The following is a 27,459-nucleotide window of genomic DNA, read 5'->3' on the forward strand; positions in this document are numbered from 1 at the left end:
CTTTTATAGCACTTACTTGCCAGTGGTCATACTTTGGTTTTAGATTTACAGCTCCAAGTACTATTTCCCCCAGACTCTCATGGGGTATCACACAAACTTCTCAGCCTTCCCTCCTACTAGGTCTGTCCAATTGCTCATGAAGAGCATGGCTGACCTTCCAAGAAAAAAAAAAAAAAACTATTACTCAGTGCTCTGTCAAATCCTCAGTGCCACACAGAGCAGGTTCTCCTGCCTGAGAGCTGCCCCAGCGCTCAGGAGCCTGAAAGGGACCCAGGATCCTTCCCTGACACAACCTGGGCTTTGGGACTACGTTAGTACAAGCTGATGAGAGTTTAAGTGCTTGTACTACATCGTGCGCTGAAGTTTTGCAGCTGTTTTTTGTTTTTCTTTTACTTGGCTTTCAGGAGATCCTTTATCTCCTTTTTAAAGCATAGATTTGTTGTAAAAATACTTGGGCAATATTTAAGGATTAAGTGACAGAGCAACTACACTCCTAACAATTATGGTTAAACCATAGGTCTCAAACTGAGCTTCTGGAATTTAAATTAGGCTTACTCTGTGAAAGGCAGACATGGAATCAAAGACAGCACAGACTCACAAACTTAACTTCTGTTTTCCAATTTATGATTAGCCCCTAAGGGATCAGAAGTTAACTCTTACATTCAGTCTGGTTCTTCTGTGATCTCGGATTTGTATTTAAGTAATGTTAGATTGTACTTTTTAAAGCATCATAAACTTTTTGCTTCTTTACTTAGCATTGCAATTAAGAGACTAAATCTACTACAAATAACTTCGACAACCAATTAACTGTGGGAAAGAACTCCCCGCCACCAAAACAGATACTAGTGTTGTCATCAGCTTCCCAGACCAAAGGACACTCAACAGCATCAATTCAGGTCCCTGCCATGTCATCTGAGGCTCTTCATAGTCTCCACATTGCAAGTTACAGCGGGGTTTGACTGTTCACTATTCCCATTTACTTCCACACCAACTTTGTCTGCAGGAATCTATAATCTGATGGTCCCTAAAATATTCCTAACTTACCTGAAGTCCACTTTTTAAATAAAAAGCTAGTTCAGAACATTTTCAGAGATAAATGCTTCAAAACTAATATGGCATGATGTTATACCTAAACTTTCGCATGCTATGGAAAGGACAAATGGACTCTCATTAGTACTTAAGAATCTTACACAGAACTTTATACTGCTCCATCCCTTTTGATTAGGGAATATAAATATATATTATATCTTTCAGGCCTTTAATGCATCTTCAGGACTGCATCATTTAAGGGGTCAGAGGATTATTATAGAAGTAAAAAAGATCATTTTCAGGTAGCAAATTGAAGTTAGCTGTCATTTGGAGCATTTCTGCTTATACAAGTATTCATTGCTACATGCTGTCAGTTATTCTGACACACTTAACACACCTTATATTTATAATTCAGCCACTTTCATGTGCCAGATTTTACCTAAGTAACAACCTATCCTTTAAAAAACAATATTGTTAACAGGTGAAACTAAATCTAGATATTACCTTGGATTTAAGATTTTTTTTTTTTTTAAAGTGTGTAGAATGTTATTTTAGTCACTTTTCTTTCCATCCTTAGCTGTCACTTCCAACAAGTAAAAATAGGTTTTGTCCCCAAAAAAATCTTTTTTCCCCAAGTTATCTCCCCTCCACCTCCTACCCCCCCAGTTATGGCAGGTAGGTGAGCTCTGTAATACTGACTGAAGATATGACCATAATCTTGATTAAACTGAATAAATAGTTAATCATAGAAGTTTCATTAACATCAAAAAAAATGCAGCTTTCGTGCCAAAACTACTCCTTGAAGGAGGAGGAAGGTAGGGGGAAGAAGAGGACTAAACCACATGAAAGCAGCATGGATTCTGGGGCTTTAAGGACCTTCTTAACAGAAAGACAACAGTATTTGTTTAACTTCAAGATGAAAGATATTCTCAAAGCCAAGTACAAGTTATGTATTCTACAGCACTCATCTGCCCACTCTTTTACTATGTTCTCTGTGAACAATGGAAAAATAAAAGTCAGGGGAAAAAGGTTATACTCAGGAGTCTTTAGAAAACCACAGAGCTGTTGAGAAGCAGGCTGCTATTTTGTGAACTTTGAAGAATGAAATTTTCCACTGGAGTCAGGGAAGGAAGAATGGAAGATGGTTTCAAAATATTTTTAAAGAATGTTCTGGGTGGGTAGCAGAAGAACAATACAATTGCAATTAGCGATTGTATTTCTAAGAACACACTAAGCGTACCCAGAAGATTCAAAAGCATTTTTAAAATATTCTGATAAAGATAACAGAACGAGCCACAGAAGAGGCTGGATTTTATCTTAAATCAAATGCATTTTTGTAAGCTTAGTGTCTAATATTCTGTGATTTTCTCAGATATGTGAAGTTAGTGACATGCTACATAGCGTGATAAATTATATAACCTATATTTCTGAACATACTGAATATCGATTACAGCTTTTTACCAGCCAAATAGGAAGCTTCACAAACTTTGAAGACAAGCTATGTAACTAACCCTTTCTGTGCAGCAGGCATATGATAGCAACACAAGGGCTGTATTACTTCAACTGTTTATGGAAATATCTTGGCAATAAGAACATGTGAAATACCTATGACCATCTGACCTAACCTTTGATGCCTCATGGTAATTTTGCTATTGAAGCACTACTGTTAACAAAAAAACCACTGCCATTCAAAGCTGTTGCAGTGCCTAACAATAGAGCTTTTAGGATGCACTGCTGTTTTTATGGGAAACACACACCTGTTTTAGATGAAGGGGGAAAGACTTATCGGAAAATAACTCCTGAAACTGTTTTCACTTCCTGAATATTCAAGGCCACAGCTTTTGTTTATAAACTTCTGCTTCAAATAACATTGCTAAAAACAAATACAGTTCATGCATTTCAGAAGACTGCTTCCCCTGTAGCTTTAGAAGCATGTAGCTTTCACTTTTTCTCAGCAGGGGAGATGAAAACTTCATCGTTGTACTCCAGTATTGATAAGAACACAGTTTTTATTTTGGCAGCTTCCCAAGGAAGAAACAAGAGACATAGCTGCATCTCAAGTAGTTAATTAGGGAACAATTTCTCCCCCAAACATCTCCTGTCAAGAATTAACGCATTTAATCTGCTATCGACTAGGTTACTAATATCACTTTTAAAACTTGTTTGACATATACCAAAGAAACTCAAAATTTGTTTGACGTTATTACACACCTCTCAGGCAAATGACCTTCTCCCACACTTGGTTTCTCAAGTGGAAAGTATCTGACTCCTGATGCAAAGACTATCTATTCATGCCTAATAGGTGGGCTCTGTTTAGTGTTGTTAAATTATATGTTGTAATGAGGCGTGAACACATGGGCTAACAGCATTTTTAACAGTCAGAAGTCACAATGATTTAACCTAGTCTCTGATCCGATTATTCTTTTGGTTATACAACCCCAGGCAAGAGTTATTCATACTTTCCACTGCCTGCAACAGCAGCTGTTTCACTATCACCCTGGAGCCTCAGGAAAATTCAAGCCCTTAATCACTATTTCCATTAGCCAACAGATCTTTGCTATCAGCTTGAAGTGATACAGCCAAAGTGCCAAGAAGTCTAACTACAAGAAATTGATTAAAAAACTATTCTACAAAGAAGCAGCCACATACATCAGAAGTTGGACAAATACCACTAGTGGGTTCCCACTGATTCCTTCAAGCATACACAAGCCATGCACACAAGCTCTGTGCACATCCTTCAAGTATGTATGTCCCGCTTGATGCGGGAAAACTTACTTCTCGTATTAAGTAAGATCACAATCTGCAGGACGTACAGATTCTAATTCTTATCTCATCTTTTCTTTCTTTGCACATATTTAATTTCACCCTGCTCCCCAAACTGGGCAAACCAGTCTACTGCATACATACTCCCACTTTAGACAACTAGAAGCCTCAACTTTCTGCAGTAACAGGCAACTTGCTGCTGCAAAGCCCCCAGTCCTGAACAAGTTATCAAATTTCTCTCACAGATGGGAGTTGTTCTTAATACACTTCGTAACAACACCTACATTTGCTGGGTTGCCTTCCCTTTCTTATTTTCACAGAATGGTTTGGGTTGGAAGGCACCTTAAAGACCATCTGGTTCCAACCCCCTGCCATGGGCAGGGACACCTCCCACCAGAGCAGGTTGCCCAAAGCCCCATCCAGCCTGGCCTTGGACACCTCCAGGGATGGGGCTTTGATGGTTATCTCACAGATGATGTCTTTTATTTAACCATATGGATTATGAATGGCTTTTTCACCTACAAAATCAGAAACAGGATAAAACCAATTTCTTATAACAATACAACTTGAGTCTACTGGCACTTCACCAGCTCTGTTACATTAGCTTCCTATCTCTGCAGAGAACGGAAACAGCACCTCTATGAAAGAAAAAGAACAGTTTTCCATGCCTTTCAGCCAGTATTTGTTTGGAAAGCAGCCCAATCTTTAGAAGTACTTCGCATCCAGACAGTCCCTCGTTTTGAAACCAAGCCCAAGCCTTCCCAGAAGCTTCCAGAATATTTTCTTTCATTGATGAAATAGCGAAGTGATTCTTTTACTCACCCATACAGCATCTAAAGAACTCTTTCTTGTCAAAGTCTGACTCTGTTCTAAGGATACCAAGATTATCATCATTAAGCATGTGATGCATACACACAAATAAATCCAGTGACCAAACAATACTTATCTCGCCATTATCTCCGCACAAACCTAACATACAATCCAGCACAGCTATTTGCTGCTGAAATACAGGACACACACCCATTACAGCATTAAGCTTTTATGATAGTTTCTATGTATACCTCAAGAGAACTCTCTGCAGCTTCTCAATAGGGCAACTACAGTGTAGCTTTCAAGATAGAAGTGCCAAAAGCACCTTATTTTTCTCCTTGCCAGTCTTCTGCAAAATGACTCAAGTTTATCCAGTCAAACACCCTTCAGCCACGCTGAATACAGATAGGAAAAAGTAATCACAGTACTTCTAACTCTCTCTGACTTCATTCTCTTAATAGGGCAGTTTGGTCACATTTACTCCTCCTAAAACCACAGCTTCATCAGAACGATACATTGCCTCACTGTTTCTCATGGCTTTTGTACTTTTGTAATATCTTTTGTACTTCAGGAACAACAAGCAACTGATATCCAACTCATGAGGTTTGCAATGTACTCAGCTCGGTAGCTAGGAGTATGTTTTCCTTCCAGGAAGTTTGCCAACATCAAAATAACTCCAGAAAAGAAAACCTTAAAAAAGGAAAAACAATTCAATTACCTGCATCCGATCCGATTATTAGCTTCTGAACTATCTGAAAATCTACAACAAAGTGAAGTTTATCTTAGATAACAAGGATACTTTTTTAAAAAAATAAATGAAATCCAGTGCACACACTAAGTATTGGCAGCTCTGCTTTTATGAGTGGTACCAGTAATAAGTAACTCATGTAGTTAATGAAGTAAGAAGAAAGCCCTCCTAGTTATCTCTGGCAGTAACAAATGCTTGCGGGAAGAGAAAGAAGATATAAAGACAGGTAAATATAAACTTCTCCCACTTAATTATTGCAACAGCAAGTCACAGACTTTGGGGATCAAGATATATACCCTGATCACAGTGCTCAATGGCACCCATGAATCTGTCCCACCCCTTTCTTAATATTAGGCTTCTGGCTTCCCTAACATTCTAGGGTAATGAGATCCCCAGTTTAATTATGCATTACACACACACAAAGTTGTATTTGAGACCTCATTCCCAACTTCAGGTTCAACGAAGACAGCTGGATATTTCAGCTTCACTAACATATTTCCAGCATATGTTCTATGCTGGAAATATTCCACAGGGTGGCTCACTCCCACACCTCCCCTCTCTCATGGAAACAAGAAGCCTTTACCCTTCAAACTCTGGTTGTAGAATTTGATGGAGCCCACGTCTTCTTTTTTTTTTTAAACAAGCCTGCAAATCCTTCATGAATACCAAGTTACAATAACTAATACTGCATGAATGATCTCTTCAGACTTAAAAAATAAAATAAAATACAGTTTCCATTGGGAGGTGGGGGCACATTCTGGCTATCTGAATGGAAAAACCTGTAACTAATTATAAAGCCATTCCTAGTTGCTTCAGGCCAGAGGTGTGTAGAAAGCTTCTGTCACAGACAAAGCGAAGTCCTTGTGCTACTGACAAGAGTCTCAGCTGGGTCCATCTCTGAGGTACTACTATCATCAGCTGCATCAAGTCTTGAGGGGGGGGAAAAAAAAAAACACAGCAACCCAGAATCTCCACATCATGGTTTTCAAACTTGTGTTTCATCAATTTGAAGTCTCACTGAAAAACAGGACTTTTATATTTTTATAAAGTAATCCACAGAAAACATTAACAGGCTTCACAAACTGTTCTTTTGCGTTCAGTTTTACTTGACACATTGGTGTCAAACAGCTCAGATTTTTTATCAGAAGATGCAGCAATGGCAAGAAAGAAATCTTTTTTCCCCCCTCACTAACTTGAGAAGCATCTCCATGTAAAGCTTAAAGTATGGCAACACTCTTTAGACCTGGTAGTGCTTAGAGCAAGAGTTAAAAACCAAACCAATCTCAACTAAAGCTACCTAGCATCCCAGCTGTTTGTTAGAACACTATTTTAAAAATACAAAAACAACGCACACACGAGGATCTACAATATTTTTTCACTATAATAAAAAATACAACATTGTTTCTATTATGTGCTATATATGAATTTAACAGTGTACCTGTTTTCAAACATTTTACTCATTTTTTCGTTTTCAGTTCTGATACTAACTTATGACCCTAAAAGACCAATATTAGACAAAAATATACATTTACAAACATTTTTAATCAAAATGTGACCAATTGAACAGCTATTTTCAGTGACAAACTGCTGGAGATCTAAGCTTTCTCTATGACTGTTGTCAAAAAGACCATCTCTTATTACCATTTTAAACCTATTTTGCTTAGGACAGTTTAGTCATTACCAATTAACATAAGCATTAGTGCTTATACCAGCAAATATTATAATGTCGAGAGGTTTTTGTAATGAGTTTCAAGTTTGTATCACATCTAAATTCTGTAGTTATTTTTACATGGGCACATCTGTGCTGGTATTTCTGAAGAACGGACCTTAATTTGTTCCTGAAAGACACAGATAACAAAGAACATAAGGAAATGTACTCCACAGCATTTTAATGTACGCTGGACTTGTTGGTGTGACCAGAGCACAGTGATTTAAACCAGACAGAGCTCTTCCAAATTTCCATGAGATTCTCCAGGGAAATTAAAGCTTTTAAACTTGTGTCACAAATTTTGCATAGTCTTTTTTAATGACTTGGGGTTAATGATTAGAGTATTAGATCATACAGGAATATTTTTCTTTAATATCTACAACACCTATGCTATTAATGACCATTTTACAATATTTATTTTTACTTCGTGAAAGTATTTTTAAGCAAGCCACTTAACAGCCATCTCAGGCAGCATTACTGAAACTGTTTCCATTTATAGCCAAACATGCTAAATCTGAATGTTGCTTACCCTTATTTTCACCCTGTATGTATGACTTTCCTTAACATATTATATAAGTGACATACTACCCTTTTATTTCTACATATAAAAGGATTTGCACTGTTTGCTCGAGGAATTGGATGATCTCTGTACTTTAAGGACTTAACTAGTACTAGGACTTTGGATGTAGAAATAAGTATTTTATGCTTTCCACGTGACCTAGGAGACCTACAGAATGTTCCCAGTGTGATATAGAACTGAGACTGCTCCCAAATCCCTCCTCTCAAGACCATGACATAGAAAGCTGCAGCATGAGGGCTCTCTTGTTAGTAGCTCACTTACGGTAAAACTTCGACTTGTATTCATGTATGATGCATTCTGAGATGCCCTGAGGACAAAAATCTACAGAAATGAAAATAATTCTCCCTCCTCCTGTGAAATCACCCTTTCTGCTGTTTCATGGCATTACCTGTACTTTCACAAGAAAGATAAGTATGGAAGGAAGCCACCTAAATTGCTGTTCAATGCCTCAAAGTCCAAGTCTATGAAAAAAGCGGTCAAGCACTGCTTGAACAAACTTCTTTGTGCTGTATAGGCTCTTCAGACCCTTCTACACCAGCTGAAGATAAGAGTACTCAGCTCAAAAGGTGATTTATTCAAATCATCTTTGTGATGACAAAGAAAGCAGCATCCCACATGGGCACTGGGAAGAGCAACTAGAAAGCCTTCTCTGGGCTCACAGGCCAGAAAAAGCTACTCAAGTGGGAAGACCGAAGACGTCATCCTTAAACGAAACAGACACACTGAATATTCCACCTCTTCAAGACTATTGCTGAAGTTTCCATACAGACCACGTATTTAGTATAAAACGTTCATATTATTCATAGGAGTACGCCAGCTTTTTAGACAAAGTTTTTCCAGAGACCCTCAGGAGCTGTGGAGGTGAGATATCTCAATGACTCTCAGGAGTTCACGTTTGTCCTCAGATGCCAAGATATGAACACATTCTGCCTATGCACTTAGCAGACTGGATACATCCCAGAAGCCATAAAACTGCATTAGCATGGTATTATGCTCCACTGTAACGTCAGAAATTATTACGTCAGCCATAGCACTACAGTTATACGGTCTCCAGACTTCAAGTCACTCAAAAGTCTGCCTTAACCTGTTAACAGCTGCAGAATAAACCTGTATCATCTGAAAGTACAGCACCTAAATAATTCTGAAAGTTTAATTTTACTGCAAGAATTTTCATACCAGAAGATTATTTTTTTTTTAAATCATCCTTAGCCATTTTACTGTTCAATATAAAAACAGATCATTGGGATAGGATTTTGAACAACAATCTTAACCCTCGGCTTTTCCTGAAAAGCAACAAAATAGAATTATAAACATTGTCACAAAAATGATTTGAGAAAAAGCACCAGCACATAAAGAATGAAAGCCTTCAAAAACATACACAGAAAAGTATGAATTTCATACAGTTCCCACTAAGGGAACATTTCACCAAAACCAGTGCTGTAGTCACAAAAATATAAGCTTTTTTTTTTTTTTTTACGTGACCTAAGAGGATTAACAAACTTTAAGTAAAAGGATTAATGAGGCATGCGACTGAGACAGGAAGAGATTACCAGAAAACCCAAGCACTATTCTGTAAGGAAGGTTTTGTGAATACTCCTGAGAAATTTGACCAACTTCCTGTAAAGCAGAAGTAATTCTTTAAGTATTTAATACAAAATACATTCAACATCTCATGATTATTTCAGTAGGCTGAAAGTCAATTAAAAGTTTCCAGAGGCATGGCTCATTTAACAATGAGTTTATTTTCAGATCAATTCACAAACAAGTTTTTCCATATTAAACCTATACAAAGCTAAAGGAAGACTAGACTTTCAAGGCTATGATAATCATTAACGAGATGCAATATATCTGCCATTACTGCTTTTGCTCTCGGTTATACTGCTGCAGAGAATTCTGACCTTTTCAGGCCTTATCTTCAAACACAACTATGATTTATTTAAAATAATCAGGTGCTGTTTCACAGCCAGTTCTACCCGTGCTTGCCACTGGAGGTTACATGAGGACGCAGATGTTCTCTCCTAGGGTAGGAGGAGACCGGCTCCCTCCTACTAATGCACTGGAAAGCAATCAAGCTAAGTTCCTTTAAAAATTCAGCTTTCAGGGAAGTTTTCTCTAGCAAGCTCTGGAGAAAAACTATTATTGCGATTTAACAGCCTGTTATCTATGAGTGTGGGTTTTCCATTAATTAAGGGAAACCTGCTACATTCATTACTTTGCAGTAACTTGGGAGATTTAGTAGACTAAGGCAATTATAGGAACCTTAAAGTAATGCAAGGAGTTCAACCCACTCTAAGGAAAACAGCTGTATCCAAAATCTGTCCCTGCCCCCATCAGAAAATGCCACACCGCAACCCACCAAAACTAGTTCCTCAGTAGCTCAAAGCTGAGTTCTTTCTATAAACTTTATGTTCCTCTTTTAATCCTCTCAAATTAAATGAGTGATACTTGTCTACAATTAAGCTGAAATGGAAACCTGACAGAGCAGACCCAGGTAACCTACTTAGCAAGAGACTACTGGGGTATAAATGAAGTTATTTAGCCCCCCAGTGGCCATGCTCTGAAGTTTAAAATCATCAGTGAAGTATGCCACATCCCTCCAGGATTACAAGACACAAGCAAGCTATTACCTTCTGCACTTGCTACTTCTCAGTGGAAGTTCTATTAAAACATTCAAGTGTCCTCCACTGACACACAAAAAAAAAAAAAAGAAAAAATGCATACCAGCTGAGGAAGACAGAAATGGGCAAAAAAACAGTTGCTGGCTCTGGTAATTAGCTACTAACACTTTTAAATGAGTACACAGGCTCATTTTAAAATCAGTAATAGTACAGTTACGACAGATCAAACTCATCTGCAGATTGCACAAATAAATATTGCTTTAAGAAAAAAAACACAATTTCTCAAGCATAAAGTCAACATTAAAGCTACTGAAAAGCCAGGGGAAGGAGTAGAAGACATTTCAGGAAGTCAGAATAGAATTTTTTCCAAGGTAATTAGCCAACCTGAAGATCAGATAAAGCGTTTTTACCTGAGATCATTTATCACATGCATCTGTGAAAGCAAAGGTAAGGGAATACAGAGTCTATAGGAATTTCTCTAACTAGGAGTTAGAAAAAGCTTGAGAGTACGTATTTTGGCATTCTAGGGAAGATTTTGGAAGTGATGCTTAAATACCTCATGGATGGCTTTCCAAAAAGTCAGATTCTTTCCTATGTGAATACAGCAGAGAAGAAACTATCACTTACTAGTGCTATTACCTTACCTGAGAAGATGGTGTATTTTTAAAGAAATTTATGTCAAAACCAATAAAAAACAAAATCAGATTTCAACTGCAAAAAAAGAACGAGCAAAGACATACAACCAACATTTCTAAGACTTAAAATTCTGTACTTTCAGTTTTGTTGTGCCACTCTTATCATTTAAAAAAAAAAAAAAGGATTTCACTGTTGAGTGCTTATTTCAATATTTTTCTGTCCAGAGAAACTGTAAAAATTCAACATGGCATGAACAGCAAAACAAAAGAAAACAAAACCCACAAAAACAAATAAAACACCCCTGGCCCAGTGATGCATTCTGAGAGCAAATCACTGATTTTAGGGAATCTGCTCTGTGCATTCTCACTTGTAAAAACATCTCTGCCCAAGCAGTTTGGTGGCAATGGTAATCTAAGGAAATGCTGTAGCCACACCCCTACCTCGCCCCTAGCTGAGGAGGAAGGAGTTTGACACAAGCAGGAATCACTGACTGGGGAGGGTGAAATAGAAATAGTTGTTGCCAGCCGTCTCCCATCTCACCTTTGATTGGATCAACCCCCCTCAAATAGGGCAATCCAGGATTACTAAAGGGGCCTGCCAAAGAGAAGAGAAAACCCAACTCTGCAGAAGAGGTATTTTAAGACTGTTGCATTCACCCTATTTCCTACCTTTTCCAGAACTCTCAAAAACACATGGAATTCAACAAAGGAAACAATATTTATAAAAATGCTATGTCTAGTGATGCTATATTTTGCAATATGTTTATTCATTCCTTTATGACAGAAGAAATCTAATGCAATTGTTTGCAAATCCTGTAAGAGCAAACTTGACTCTTCCATAAACTGAGTTTTCTTAAAAATAGCTCCTTAAGTATAGTAAGTTTATCATCTTATAATCTATTCCAGATGCTAAGTCATCGCTCTAGACCAAAACCACCTTCATTTTCTTGGGTACCAGAATTAGTAACTCCTAATGTAAAACTGGACGCATGCACAGAAGGTGCATTTTAGTACAACCTTACTCTTTTCATATTAACTAACAGCAGCATGACGAACCCGCCTTTCACCAATCCAAGCAGACTGGGATCTCTGAGAGCAGTGAGTGTCTCACCCCACCTCTTCAGTAAATCACTTCAGTGGCAGAGATTCAGTTAGCTAAAGTGAGAAATGTTCTTTAATCTATTAGAAGTCTGCGTACATCTACTAAGTGCCTCAACATTCTTTATAAAACTTCAAGAAAGATTTCTCTTCCCTGCTGGGCACAAACACCATATTTGTTGAGGTTCAAAATAAAGTTAAATTCCTAAGGCGGAGAAGAATTAAGAACAACAGCTATGCTGCAGTAACTGTGCATATTGTCATCCCTGTTTAAGGCAAGACAGTTTACACCAAGATGATTAATTAAAACAATAGGAAATAAATTTGAGATTAATCTGCATTCCTACCTGCTGTGATTCTTGGCAAGAAAAAATAAGTAGAAAGAATAAGGAGAAAAAAAAAGACTGCCATTTCAGTGATGCATAAGACTTTGCTCTGATCTAAGCTTAGTGTCTGGAGACAGAGTCTTTGGAATTAAAACAGAAAGACAGAAAAATGGCTTAAGTGTTTAGACACGTCCTGATCTTTCATGTAATTATGCATTTACGTGGTCATATCTGCGTTTTCAAAATACACCCTTTAAGGTTATAGAATTCACTTAAGAAAAATACTATTACCACCAGCAAGTGAATATACTAGAACTGATTATATTTTCTTAAGCACATTTGGAATGAACTTGAATTAAAGAGGATAAATCCCTGTGAAGGTGCCATTCCCTTCCTAGCAGCAGGTGCCCTGAGTGATACAGGATTACACTGCTGTTAAAAGTTACATAATTTTAGAAAGTAATAGAGATGACGCAGCTATATTGTACTCCAACCTCCAGTTCATTTTTAATGCATTGGAACTGTTAGTAGCCTTGAGCTGTTGGACCTCTGCTATATCTACTCTAAGTTGTTTTTCACAGAGACACCCAATTGTTGTAATAGGATTTTAAACTAGTACATTTGTTGCCTAATTTTTCAAGTCGGTTTCATTTTGATCTTTTTTAAGAAATGAACATCTCCTTCAGTATCAAGGGCACCAGAAAATAAGAGCTTGATGGAAAAAAGGGGTGTAAAAATAAAAAGAAAAGAGAAATGCTGGCTTCACTGATTCTTTAATTCTGGTCAGTGGTGTGACAGGTAAGAGGAGGTAAGCTCGACTTGAATCCAACTTCCATCAGGAAAGCCACGGACGAGGTGAGAAGCAATCCTGTAGCGTTTGTATCTATCTATTAGACCTGGACCTGTCAGGCAGCTTACAACATTCTTCTGACACCTGCTGTTACCCTGCCCTGCTCCGGCAGAGCGGCGTGCAGCCCTCTTTGCTGGCTTTTTAAACAAAGCCAGGCACTGCAGACCCACTCGCGATGCCCAGCAGCTCCCTTTGCCTGCTCGCAGGGCAGCCCCACGCTTCAGAGCCTGCCTGTCGCCCCACCAAGCGCCTCGGGCTGCCTTCACGAACCCTCCCTCCCTGCTCCCCCCACCCCGAGGTGGCGGCGGCGCGGCCCTCACCCGGCACGGCCCCTCCTGGAAGACGCGCGGGTCGAGGTTGCAGGCGATGGTGGCGGTGGGCAGGTCCGCCAGCGCCTCCGCCTCCATCGCGCCGTCCACCAAGCTCCAGGCCGCCTCGGCCGGCAGCGCCTCCTCCCCTTCCTCCTCCTCCTCCTCTTCGTCTTCTTCCCGGGGCGACGGCTCCGCCGGGCCCCTCCCGCCGCCGCCGCCGCTCTCCATGGCCGGCGGTGAGCGGAGCCCCCGCGGGGCGGAGCCCTGCTGAGGCGGCGGCCGTTGGTTCCCCCCCGCGGCCGTTTAACCGTCGCCTTCCTGCCCCCCCCCCCCCTCCTCCCGCGCGCAAGCCTATAGGCGCCCGGCGCCGCCGCAACAGGTGGCCCGCGGGAGCGCGGCGCTGCTCGCCGCCATGTTGAGTGAGGGCAGCGCCGCCCTGAGGGGCGTTAAATGTGAATAAAAAGGGGTGTCGGTCAGCCACCGTCGAGTGCTTCGTGTTTCTCTTGCTTGTCCCCGGAGCTACCTGACCAGCCTTTGATGTCCTGCAAAGGGTTTCATTGTGTTCCAGAGCCGGGGGGGGGGGGAAAAACCACTTGTAGCACTATTGGGAGAGTTGTGTGGTGTCTGTGTCGTTTCCTCCCTACCTTGGACCTGAAGGAGGCGTATTCTTAAAGCCCTTCTTTTTTTCCTAGTGACAGAAGTCTGTAAGGGACAGCTGCACCTTTCTTAGCTAAGCTCAAGGAGCTGCTCGTGTCAGACGCTCTGCAGATGCCAAAAGCTTACCTGATGTGCTGAGCTGCTTAGTCCAACGTAACTGACCTAGACAAACACTTTTCTTACATACCCTAAAATATGTTGCTATATATATGTATAAGACCTAAAAGTGAACTTCAGATGACAGTTTTTTCTTTCTAAAAAGTTACCGTGATATTCACATATTGACCTCAAACATCCTATGCTAGTAGAAGTGTAGTGCAGAATAGTTAAAGGTAGTAAGGAGTGAAAAGATGTTGGATGATAGCAGGCAAAATTCTAACCCAATATTTGACTTCCATGGGGCTGTGTAAGAAAGCAGGTCTGAAAGTGGAAAGTGCAATCCCTCCAAAAACTGTTTTCTCACTAAGACCAAAAGAGGGCTACCACAAGAACACCACTTTTAGCAAGCTGAGGGGCTAATCCTATTCTCATTTTCAATTTCCAAGAAACTTCTCATAGACATGAGTGAGGAGGCAACTGTCATTTACAATACAGCTCAGACTCCCAGGACTTAGAAAGCAGTGTCATCACACATAGTGATCTTGTCATCAGGTGTCATCTATCCAGAGGCTCAGAAAAAAAATATTTCAATTCAGAATGTCTAGTATTCTAGATTGCAATTTTAACTTTATTTTTGTACATAACATATGTTAGCGTGCACTTGTAAAAAAAAAATTACTGTGCCACACAAAGGACTGGATTTTGTAACCAGGCTATAAACATATTAATGCAGGCTACAATGGGTCACTTGTTGAGCAACATTAATAAATGATTTAAAATATGGTATGGCAAATATTTTTAATAATGTTCAAAGTAACATACTTTTACTGATCTTTTCTTCCAAAATGCACCAATATTTTGGTGGTGTAAAGAACATCTGAAGAAACAATTTTGAGGGTTGAAAATTACGTGCTACCTACTGATTTGCATTGTGCAAAGTTTACAGCAGAGACAACAACCTCACTACTTGAGATAACCATTGTTATCTTTAGTTAGCATTGCTGACCTTTTTTTTTTTCCCAACAGATCAAAGACTTTAAAATGATGAAATACTGGTCTCAGTCAATTTTAATGAGATCTTGCAGGATACAACAAGGCAAAAAATGCCAGGCAAAGAGATAATCATTTGCCTTCTCCTTCCCTCCTACAATTTTTTTCAGACACTATAATCTGTCTGTTGTAATCCATTCAAGCCTTTCTCAGAGAGAGACACATCTTACATACAGCATATTTTCGTGACTGATTGCTCTAAGTGATGTAAGTCTGTATATTTTCACACCATTTTTCACAAAAATTCAAACAAATGGTATCTTATAAAAAAGGTCACGTATATGAACTTGCTGAAACTTTTTAGAGCTAACATTTCAATCTCTAGATAAGCTAATATCATTTTAAATCTTATTCTATGCTTTCAGATTTGCTTCCTGATGTGAGTGGTGATACTTGCTCCTTTGAGAAGCTATCTGTACTCTCTGTTTCAAGAGTCCTAGCCCTCTACAGAAACCTCACCTGAGGAATCTGAACAAAAATCTTCTGTTACAAGTATTTAAAAGCTCTCATAGAAGAAGCAAAACCTGCCAGCAACAAATTCCTGTGATTGTAGTCTGCCATGTTACTGTTATGAAAGCCATTCAAAAATAATAATCTGGCCACTACTGGTCTAATGGCATAAGCCACCCCCAGCTGGTAATTGCAACCAGGTGTCAGATTTGTGGATGAAAATAAGTCATTAATTATATTTGTATCGTAAGAACACCTGAAGCTCAACTGAGATCACTATCACATTGTTCCAAGCGCTGCAGTCTGAGGACCTATCTGCCCAAAGAGCTGAAAAGTTCAGGCAGACAATTCAGAGAAAGCAAGCATTGCTGGCATTCTAGAAATACGGCAAACACAAATATGAAGTGACCACCACCACCACCCTGGCATTAATTCAGTTGTGGACTTCAGAAGAAAAATTAAACCTGAATCTCCCTAATCTTAGTGTTTAATGACGGATTCCTCCCCTCTTTCTGTTATGTGTGAAGAGAATGCAATATATGCTTTTGACTAAAAGAGCTGGTAAGCCAAGAGAAATGAGATCTTAACCACAATGCTCAACCCTGAGAATGGAGCACATATTTAATGCGAGTGACAGTGATTAACGGTAGTGATTTCTTTACACACAAGAAAAAAAAAAATGTTCCTGGAACAAATCACTAAATATACACTTGAACAGTGCTGTTCAGGTGTTTTAAACAACATACACTACCATCTAGTGGTAGAAAGAGAGGCCCAAAGCATCTCAAAAGGGCTATTTCTGTTACACGTATCTGCATACTGAAATTCTCACTTCTCAAGTGAACAGAAGTTATCTAACCAGCATGGAAAAAAAAAAACAGAAAAAGCCCTATACAGAACTTCATTATAACTACATGGAAAATGTTCGGAGAAAGACTGAACATGCAGCTTGTGGGTGACTTTACTTCCTGAACACTAATGCAAACCACTGGCTTGTTTAATATTCCTCGGAATAGATTTTCAGTGCACCTATTTAGCAGCTGCATATAGACAGATGTAGCTGGCAGTTTAAGCACATGGTATTGGTGTCACTGACGGTAGTTCAGAAGACTTAGATTTATTCTTCCTGGATAGAAGCCTATTCAGAACATGATACTGCAATCATTCATTGGCTGTAGACTTTTAAAATGGTATGCATGCCTAATATATGTATATATATTCAACATTAATTTTGGCTATCAATAACACAGTTTTATTTTCATTAAAGTGTTTTTTTAATTACTCCCATATCCAGCAAGTATCCTGAAAGTAAAAGCCTATATCCTCAATTACTTGCTTACATTGACGTTAAAAAACTTGTACTACCAGTTATTTGCTTGTGTTTGTTTTTGAAAATCTTGACTTCTTAAACCTTATCCAAATAACCACCTAGATTTACAATAATAAATATCCAATGTGTCTAGAGACTTCAAAGCTCAAATCAACCCAATCATCCTGTTTGAATCTAAAACATGGTCAAAAGAACCTGAATAATATTCATACTTTCCCCACAGTTGAGCAAGACGCACCAGTGTATGGTATTTTAGATATTTACTAATTTTCTCTTTTTAGATCATACAAGCTTCATAAAAGCTCAACTGATCCAACAACACTAAATTGTGGGAGTCTTCTTTATCAACGAGGACAGAGGAAGGGGTTCTCAGTCTCTCATACCTTACCTGTGCCAGTCACTTTTCAGTCCATTTGCTCCAAATCCAGTTCATTTGTCAGAAGGGAAATGCCCGTCTCAGTTTCCTCCCCACAACTAGGAGGATCTTTCACTCATTGGCAGCTCCTTCACAAACTTCCCCATGAGCTTTACCTCCTGCATTTCCTGCAGCCCTCTTGGAGCCCATGTTCTTTAGGAGGTTTTGCTAAAATCCACCTCAGTGAAGTCTTAAATTTACATCTTTCAAGTGCTCATTATCTGCTGAGCAGCCCTTCTCAGTTACTTTCTTATATATAGACATGTTCCCCTTAAAACAGCCTCCCACAGACAGAGTGAGATCTGAGCCTCATTAAAGCAAGCCAGTTATCTTAAAGTGAACATGTAAAGCACATAAAACCTCGCTGTTTTTGCTTTAAGTTCAGCTTGAGGAAACCATATGCCCCAAGGAGAAAGTAGATATAAAGAAAGTTCCCTTATATAACAATTTGTTCTGATGTTAAATGCTATTGGAGGTATGTTTAATTTCTAGCTTAAACTTGCCTTTTTCTCCCTCATAACCACTTGTTCTTGCTATGTTTTTCTTTGCTGTAATAAAAACCTCTCCCGGTACTTGGTGTTTTATATTGGAGCCCCTCCTCACTATTCTTCTTGCTCAGCTAAGCAGATCCAGTCCTGCAAATCTCTCAGGATGTAGAGCTCCTTTTGGGGTTGCCGAAAGGGGTTTCACGCCTGGTCCATGGTGCTCCTCAGCATGCTCCCTTTCCTTCCTTTGACTTGCTCCAGGCAACCCCAGGGATCCCCTTTTCCAGAGCATCAGCAGCCCATGAGGGTCTGGACAATATCAATGCTGCTTGCAAAGCTCCTGCTGCTACTCTGCAGCCTCCTGCCCACCTTCCTTGCCTGCTGGGTGCCTGCAGCTCAGCTCCCAGGCACCCACAGCCACCCCAGCCCCACAAACCTGGTGTCCTGAGCGTGCGTACTCCAGCTGGATATCCTTCCACAGGCCTCACCGCTGCAAGCGTGCATCTCATAACACCACTGCCATGGGCTTGATTCTTTGTTGACTGAGAACAATTTGTTTAGGTCGCTTGTCTGCATGGTTTTTGGCCTTGATAGCCAACAAACAGCGTAAAAGGAATTGCTGTGGCCTGTATCACAACAGCCATGTCCATTAGCTACTTCCAGTTGCATTGACTGAAAATGTCTCATGACTGTGGCTCTCACAGCAAAATGTCTTTAACAGCACAACCTAAGGAGTTATTTCTGATAGCAGTTTAGTTCGCTGCATTCACCAGTACCTTTTAAGCACCAAACAAGGTAACAACACACAATCCATTTTTATTTTTTCTTCTTTAACTTATGCAGACTGACAATGTTGAAACCACAGTAGTGAGAATAAGAAATCAGGGCCATAGCCTCTCTGTCCCCTATTGTGTAATGTTTTTTATAGAACATTGTGTAATGTTATTTTAATGTTTTTATTTTCCTTCTGCCTGAAGGAAAAGCAGAATTAGCTGGAGTGTTTTTCAGAACCACTAGTGTTTGAAAGAGTAGGAATCGTCCCAGGGCAGAGAAGAAACATACAAATAAAGTGTCATTAAATAAAATAAATGCCGTGAACCTAAGGCTTCTTTACCGTGATGTTAGGGGGAGGCTAAGAACAAATCTGAGGTGCAAAAGGTAAGGCTTGTTAAGGAGTCTTTGAAGCAGTAGGTAATGTACAAATCACGTGCAACTGATTCAGATCAGTTGCTTTGTTAAATGACTATCTGTACAATCTCTTCTCTTTCACACATATCTCCCTCTTCTCCCCTGGTTCGTTATGCTCCCTTCCTGCCACCCTTCCTTGGTGAGACGGTGAGGTGCCTGTATGTGCACTGTACCTGGCACAGCTGGACTCCCAAGGTCGCTGCCACCTTTGGGTACAGCCCAGATCCAACAATGGTGTGCTCTTCATTATACTATCACAGCAGGTTACCCTGTACCTCTTACTGATTTTTAAACTGTGCTCCGGTAAGTCAACTCCTAAATTAGGTAGAAAAGAGTAATACACCGTAGAGGTAAATGAGCCATTTATTTCAGGAGCAATCAGTAATAAGAAGCCTGGTTACTGATTTACTGCAGAGCCCATTTACAAGTGCTGTAGAACAAATGGGTTTTGTGGGGAAGCACTTCTGAAAAGGAACAATAAATATGATACAATAACAACAAAAGTTGTATCAAAGATTTTAGCAGAAAGAGTGAGGTTCAGTTCCTAATTTGGGAAAAATAAAAAAGAAAGGAAAAATAAAAAAAGGAAAAAAAAGAAAAAGAAAAAGAAAAAGAAAAAGAAAAAGAAAAAGAAAAAGAAAAAGAAAAAGAAAAAGAAAAAGAAAAAGAAAAAGAAAAAGAAAAAGAAAAAAGAAAAAAGAGAATGATTGTGGCAAAACCTGCATGCAAATAAAATGGATATTAGTTAAAAATGGACTGGGACTCATATAGGGCAAACTGTGTGTAATTCTATCCCAAGGCAGATTGTGCATGTCTTTTTCTATTGTTTCCTACCCTTTGTTATCACTTTTAAAGGATTAAGTGCCCAAACCAGCTTCACTAAACATTCCTTAAAAAAAAAAAAAAAAAAAAAGTCAGCTGCATAGATGTCATGGGAATTCTACTTTGGAATGAAGCAAAATAAAAATAGGACCTCTGGAGATCACCTGTTCTTCTCACTACAAGGTTGCAGAAGCATAGAATTCTTTACTGATTATATGAAAAATTATTTTCAAGGCTATTACAGTGTATAAAAATATTTCTGAAAATTCTGGTGAAGTGAAAGCTATACATTAATTTATAGAGAGCTACGTATAGACGAGATGTGTTTTTCTAATGAATAGAGTAATTTACCAGTAAGTGTAATAGTCAATGTGCAATTACCGTTCACTGGTCAGGATAAATGTATCTCTCAATTGCACGTGTAACTTGCTTTTATATCAGCTCGGTATTTTGTAATATTCTGTTTTATTCCCAAATCTATAAATACTCTAAAACCTATTATTATTTAAAAAATTATCTCAGATTTGCAAAGAAGGAACCTATTAAAGGCCAAATGCAAGTGGAAATTGTACAGAATGTGATCCTATTTTACATGGGAAAAAAGCTTTTAAGAGCTATAAAAGGTTAACTGAAATTTAAAACACAAGTTAGAGTATAAAAAGATCAAATGAATCATGATTAGGGATTACATTTTAAGAAATTATTCCAAGACACTTCAGTCATAATAAAATAGGGAACTAATATAGAATAAATAACAGGTTAATGTAATAGGAATTAAAATAATAGAAAGGTCAAGAAATTCTAGATACATTATTAATATTGAAGAAGGACCCTAGAAGAAGCTTTGAGTTAAATGTTCTGATGGATCTGATTAGGGCTTCCTATGCAATTTCATAAAGCAGGACAGTGTGAGAAAAGTAGCATTTGTAACAGAAACCTTAGGAACACCACATGTAGTTCATTGAGTTTGGGGCAGTAATACATCCTGGGTGCTTTGCAAAAGAAGTAAGGGCATATTTTCTTCTCCAAATAACTTATATTTTAAAGACTACTTTTCAGATGCCTTCAGCAGAAGAAATTCAGCTGAAGCTGGGACAGTTCATCACTTTGGAAAACTCACACCCCAAATCCAGTGCCACAATCAGTGCGCCAGAAAACAGAAGGAAGAACGATGAGGGTGACAATAATGAAATCACGGTTACTTAATAAGACCCAGATCCTCACAAAGACTCTGAGCTTTAAACATTTCTCTAATCCTATTGAATCACGTGCAAATCGTGATGGTCCTTTAAATAGTGGTGCGTGCATGTCCTAAGTAACGGTACATGAGAATGGCCATGGCTGAAAGGCATTTGGAAGTGATGAGGGAGAAGGAGTTCAGTGAAATAAGCTTGCCTGGGGTTTCCCAAACAGAGTCAAAAACATGGGCAGAGGCCCTGAGTAGCCCAAAACGAGAGCAGGTCCTGAGTTTGCTCAAGACATGCTGTCAGCAACAAGGTGAGGGTTGAGCTGGCCTTGCTGCTTGGTTTGTTGCAACATTAGCAGCACGCTGCCTCTGCCCCTGCATGTAGGCTGTCCCCCCTGCATGTATCCCTACCCAGCTCCTTCCCCAGCAGACTGTGGGTAAGCAGCTGGGGAGGGAGCCGATTGCCCCTAAGCAGCTTAGTGCGGGGAAGCTCAGAGCATGCAGATGGCATCCCCCCAGCACGCACCACGCCGCTGCCATTTCCAGAGAGGTGTCTCCCGCTCCGAATTTTGCTGGGGCAGACGGAGCAGCCCGCCAAGCACAAAGCAGCAGAAAGCCCCCTTTCTGACAGAAGTTTAAGGAACCAGTGACAGAAAGAACGGAGAGACAGAAATGGATTTTGAAAGTGCTAACAATCGTCGTCTTCCAATACCATTTTTACCACTCCATTTCCGGACTCACCTGTATTTCCCACCGAGTTCAGTGCAACATTAGTTACTCAGCATCTGGCAGAAACGAGCAAAATCCAAACTGTGTGCAGAGAGGTTTTGCCCTGGGGATGCACATCTTCCCTTGTGAAATGTGGTACGTGTGGACAAGCAGATGAGCCCACCTGGCGAAACAGCACAACCCCAGCCAGAGCCAGCAGTGAAAACAGGCAGAGCAGGCTGCTGTGTGAGGCGGCAGCCTGCACAGGGAGGCAAAAATGCCTTGCTGGCTCCATTACCCCAGTTCTTTGCTTGTTGTGTTAGGGTGAACCATTAAATATTTGGCAGTTGTGTATTTGGCAGCTCCCTTGTAATGCAAAAGGCATTTTTTTCCCTTACCTCAGGCTGCAAAACGGTAACCTGGATCCGCAACCCACTGCACAGTCAGGGAAGGAGAAGAAGGGACAATAATCCAAGCAAGCACAGCCTAATTGATAACCCCCAGGGATACAACGTGTTCACCAACAGGCTGTAAAGGGATCTTCGTGCTGTCCACTAATGTCTGACATATGCGATATTTAATTACCTGCAGTCGGCTTTTAAGTGAAGAAGGTGTGCAGTAATCCTTGCTGGAGCTGAACTGAGAAAATAATATTTATTAGCTGGGGGCCTATTTTAGAAACAGATGGGACATAAAGAGCTTGAAGACAGTGTAAAGGAGTGTGAAGCAGGGGAGATTAATTGTTAAGTAATTGTTGAGTAATTGAGAGGGGAAGTGTTGGATGCATAGAGCACAGGACAACAGAGATTTGAAGCTCCAGGGCTTTGCAGGGACAGAGCTAATTTTCATGGCACATTTCCAGAAGTGTCACCTGGCTGCCTTTTCTCTGATCTATGCCCACCTCGTCCCTCTTTACCCTGTCCCCCGACTCTTCCTATTTTGTCTCTCTTGCTGGCTATATGGATGTCATGGCATAAGCAGAGCAGGCAGCAGTAAGCAACTCCTGAGGCAGTAATTATCACTGAAAGATTTTTTTCACTGGCATTGAAATCCTCACTTTGTTTTGTACCAATAGCCACAGAGCAGGTGACAGACAAAAACAGAGAACTGGTGTTCTCCAGGGATTGATTACTGGGGAGAGACACTCATTGCTCATGTAGCTCCATCAAACAGCATGACGGTGCAAGTCCCATGTCAAGCTCATACCTTAACGAAAACTGAAACTGAGACCAACAGAGGGATTTAGAGGAGTGATGCAGATCCAGGCACAGACAAAAAGAGGACACACAGAGCAGGCAGCCCAGTGAGCCAGCAGAAGCTGTGCTGAGGAGGGAGCCCAACCATCGGGGCATGTCAGCCACCAGAGCTGAGCAAACTCAAGCTCATGGAGCCTGGGAGCAGGAGCCAGCGTCTCAGGTGGTGCAAACAAGAGCAGTGTTCAGACAAACGATGAGGATGAGTGTTCAGATTAACTGTGAGACAAGCTTTACCATGAGGGCGGTGAGGCACTGGCAGACTGCCCAGAGAAGCTGTGGATGCCCCATCCCTGGAGGTGTTCAAGGCCAGGCTGGATGGGGCTTTGGGCAGCCTGGTCTGGTGGGAGGTGTCCCTGCCCATGGCAGGGGGTGGAACCAGGTGGTCTTTTAGGTCCCTTCCAACCCAAACCATTACACGATTCTATGAAACACAGGCAGCTGGCTTTGGTAGTTACATCTGTAAACCTCAGTCATGTCTCCTGCAAAATTCCCACCACTTTTACATTACAGACGTTGCTTTGCTGTTCTTTTCCACCATGAAACCCTCATCAGAGGTGAGCCTTCATCCTTCCTGCCGCTGTCCCATCCACCTTTGGATGAAGGATGACAATGCTTGTGTCTTGTCTCACATCTGAAAACTTTGTAAAATATTGCACATGGGGGATGTGGCCAGCCTTTGGGCCAAGTGTTAGGAACCCTTCAGCATGGGTTGGGATGAGTAAACCAGGATTATCTGGGTAGAAATAGAGATGACTGAGATGTGTCAGTCTACTGATGTCAGAACCCACAAGAGAAGTGAAATAATTGCCTTGTTATGGGTCCTGCTGCAAGACCCCCATTGCCAAAGGCTAAGCTTTCATTCCAAAATGCCCAAACCTTCAAGAAGCATCCCTTCTGATCGCGGCTGCCCAGCAAGTCAGTCTGTATCTCCCCGTTCCTTTGTCTTGCTGGGAAATTGCCTCTGGGCGGGCGTAACTTCTATGTAAAACAGTTGCAGGAGTATTTATTTATTTACCTGTTTGTTTATTTTTATCAGAGCAAGCATTCCTCTGACTGAATTATTTATTTTACAGTGTTGCCCACCTCTTGTCGGCTGCGTCTTCTGTCTGCCGACTACAAAATCCTGCCTTCAGCCCCACTCTTTCCACACGGTGGTTTCAGATACACGTACATAGAAGCGTGTTTTTTAAAGATGCTACCTCATTCTTGTCAGCCTACTTTCCCATTCCCTGTATTCTCAACCAGTAGAAAAGGAGGGATGTTTTCAGCTCACCGAGCACCATAAACCAGCGCCACTAGCCACCCTTCGGAGGGAAGCCCGACCAGAGCCTGCTGCACCTCCTACAAAACCACTTCTCCTTGCCTGCCAGCAAACCCGTGCTGAATATCACCCTTCCACCCGAACCTGCTGATTTTCCTCTTGATGCAAAGCCACTCCACGGGGGCGACAAGCTGCCTGTCACCGGGGGGCTTCCTGCGGGATGACCCTGCCCCAAACCTCCTTGTCGCCCCCCAGCTGCCTGCTCCATGCCCGGGATGGGGTCGGGGCGGCTTTGGGGCGGCGGCCAGCAGCGCTTCCCTGTGTCCCCCCCCGGACGGGGAGCGTTTCAGCGGGGCGGGCAGGGCTGAAAACCGGGGGAGGAGCGCACGCACCTGCGGCTGCCGCCCCCTGGCCGCCCCCGGGGCTGCAGCGCAGGCGCGGCCCCCCCCCGGTGTCCGGCGCTGCTCCCAGGCTCGGTGGCACCGTCCCGGTCCCGGTGCCGGTCCCGGTGCCGTCCCCGTCCCGGTGACATGGCTGAGAGCCCGGGGCAGCCGTCGGGGAGCGACCTCCCGCGGGCAGGGGGCGGCGAGGAAGGCGCAGCGGCGGCGGGGAAGCCGGAGCTGCCCCCCGAAGGGGCTGCGGAGCCCCCCGCTGGACCCCCGGGTGTCCCCCCCGACGGCGGGGCGGGACAGGAGCCGGCCGAGGCCGCGGAGCCCCCCGACGGCGGCTCCCCCGGGGGACGGGAGGAGAGCCCCGGCGAGGGGCAGCAGCAGCCGTCGGGGGTAGAGGAGCCGGAGCCCGTCGAGGACGGTGCTGCTCTGCCGGGGGGGGAACCGGAGGGCTCGGTGCTGGCCGAGGGGGCAGCGAAGGAGGCGGCCCCGCTGCGAACGGGCCTCGAAGAGGCGGCAGCGGCGGCCCCGTCGGGACCGGCCCCCGAGGATGCGGTGCTGGAGGCTGAGGCTGCGGGAGCGGAGCCCGAGGAGGCGGCGGGGAGAGACCCGGGAGAGGAGGTGCAGGGGGGAGCCCCCCGCGGGGCAGCCCCCGAAGAGGCGGAGAGGGACGAGGCCCCGCTAGGGCCGGAGCCCGAGGACGCGGAGCGGGTGGAAGCCCCGTCGGGGGCGAGCCCCGAGGCGGCCGCAGAGGAGGCTCCGTCGGGGGCGAGCCCCGGGGAGGCTCCGGCCGGGATCGAGGCGGCTCCCGAGAGCCCCGGGGAGCCGGAGGGCGCGGGGCCGGACGGCGAGGACGGAGCCGAGCCCCGGCCGGAGGCTGGGAGTGGAGCCGAGGCCCCGGGGGCGGCGGGGGCAGGAGCGGAGAGTGAGGCCCCGGGGGCAGGGGGAGGCGGCGCGGAGGCGGCGGGGCTGAGGCTGAACGGGGTGCGGGGCCGGGCGGAGAACGAGGAGGACGAGACGGGCTCGGCGGCAGCGCTGGAGCAGGAGGAAGAGGAGGAGGAGGAGAAGCAGGAGCACGACATCTCCCTCTTTGTCAAGGTAGGGTGTGGGGGGCTGGTGGGGATCCCCGGGCTGGTGACTCTTCCCTTCACCAGGACCCCCTGGGCAGCTCCTGCGTTTAAATCTGGCAGACGCCACCCCAGCCCAGGCAAGGCGATTTGGTTATTAATGCCCCAAATACACCTGCCTCTGACCCCTCATTCCTCCTGCGCTTCGGTGCGGACAGGAGGGGACTGGGCTCCCCACTCGGTCACGGTGCCTGCACCCCCAGCCCCAAGAGCTGTGGGACCGCACGATCCCACTGGCACAGACCTGACCTGCAAGGTGGCTTCCCCCAGAATTTCCCCTGATGAGCTCCGTGCTGCATTACTTGAGGTTTCTCTAGGTTTAAATGGAAAGCGTACGCAAGGATCTCGGTTCTGGTGGAGTGGGAGAGCCTCCTCTGCCCCCAGACTGGACAGTTTTGGATTCAGAAGGTCAGTAAACTGCCCAGCAACGTTACATCCCTTTCAGTTGTCCAATTTGCATGTGTTTGGGCAGGGAAGATTGTGTTTTAGAGGAAAATAGACCAAAAAATTAAAATAAATTGTGATGGTCTTTAAAATAATTTCTGCCGTTTTCATGGTACCAGAAAGATGACCGATGGTGATGCTCGATGTTGGTGAACGTACTCTCTGGTTTAGGCGAGACCTTGGAGCCCGGCTGGGATGCTGCGGCGTAAAGGTGCCTTTCTGGGCAGTAGCAGGGGCTGAACTCTGTGCTTGTGCGTCAAACAGCAGGGGCTGCCACTGCTCAGCCTGGCTGAGGTGACTTTGTGCTTGCCTGTGTATCGCCCTTGTGCCTGTTTCGTACCCGTATGCCCATTAGTGAATGCTGGAGCGTGGCAGAGGGCGAAAGTCATGATGTCCGTGTGTGTGGTGGTGGACCTGGGTGCACTCTTTAGGGAAGAACGTAGCCAAAATTAGAGAGCAGGCTCTGATAAGAATAAGAGTATCTGCTGTGACTCTGCAGTCCCCAAAATTAGGATTAAGGATTTTTTTTTTTTTTTAAATATTTGAGAATGAAGAAAAACCGGAGGAGCCTTTATGTGACTGTTGTAGCATTAGTAACTTACGAATGCCTTGAGAACACTGCAGCTGCTTTTCTAATGATCTTAGTGGAGGAGTGTTAGGAAGCTTAAAAATTTTACCTCATCTGGGAGCTAAACTTTTTTAGTTTGATATCAGCACAAGTTTTCTCCAGTTACATCTGAGGAAAAAAAAAAAACCCTATGGGAGAGCTCAGCATCTCCCTGCTGACCAAAATGTGCAGGGCTGGCAGTGCTGGGAAATGGGAAGCATTTTTCTGTTCTGCTGTTGAGGGGGTTCCTGCTGCTCTTGCTGTCACCTGGAGATGCTCTCACTGTCTTTTGGCAAAGGAAAGGAGGTATAAAAGGACTGGAAGTTCTCTGTAGTGGCTTGAAGTAGGTTTTATGAGCGCGTGCACAATGTTATGCTTTAATAGCTGCTGCTGAATTTTGATAGGAGAAAGGAGGAAAGTGGTTTCCAAAGTGAGACAGCATGAACTGTTGCATGTGGGGATTCTTGAGTGCTTATACCTGACCTCAGCAGTTGGTCCACAGGTGTGAT

General features: G+C 42.8%; 2 protein-coding genes across 3 annotated transcripts in view; one reads left to right on the forward strand and one right to left on the reverse strand.

Annotated features, from left to right (window-relative positions):
• The window catches only part of RCAN1 (regulator of calcineurin 1), a 41,150-nt gene extending 27,354 nt beyond the window's left edge, over positions 1 to 13,796 (reverse strand). Inside the window, exon 1 of one of the 2 annotated variants that reach the window (XM_040545374.1) lies at positions 13,486 to 13,796. In XM_040545374.1, the coding sequence (XP_040401308.1) occupies positions 13,486 to 13,704 (219 nt within the window). In that variant the 5' untranslated portion in view covers positions 13,705 to 13,796. Of the gene's footprint in view, positions 1 to 16; positions 46 to 13,485 lie in introns of those variants that run through there. The other variant, XM_040545375.1, reaches the window with a different exon arrangement.
• A 10,906-nt stretch (positions 13,797 to 24,702) lies between these two features.
• CLIC6 (chloride intracellular channel 6) overlaps positions 24,703 to 27,459 on the forward strand; it is a 28,709-nt gene continuing 25,952 nt past the window's right edge. Inside the window, exon 1 of the mRNA XM_040545383.1 lies at positions 24,703 to 25,870. Coding sequence (XP_040401317.1) covers positions 24,914 to 25,870 — 957 coding nt within the window. The 5' untranslated portion in view covers positions 24,703 to 24,913. The remainder of the gene's footprint in view (positions 25,871 to 27,459) is intronic.

Source organism: Cygnus olor, chromosome 1, assembly GCF_009769625.2.
Source record: "Cygnus olor isolate bCygOlo1 chromosome 1, bCygOlo1.pri.v2, whole genome shotgun sequence".
Classification (NCBI taxonomy): Eukaryota; Metazoa; Chordata; class Aves; order Anseriformes; family Anatidae; genus Cygnus; species Cygnus olor.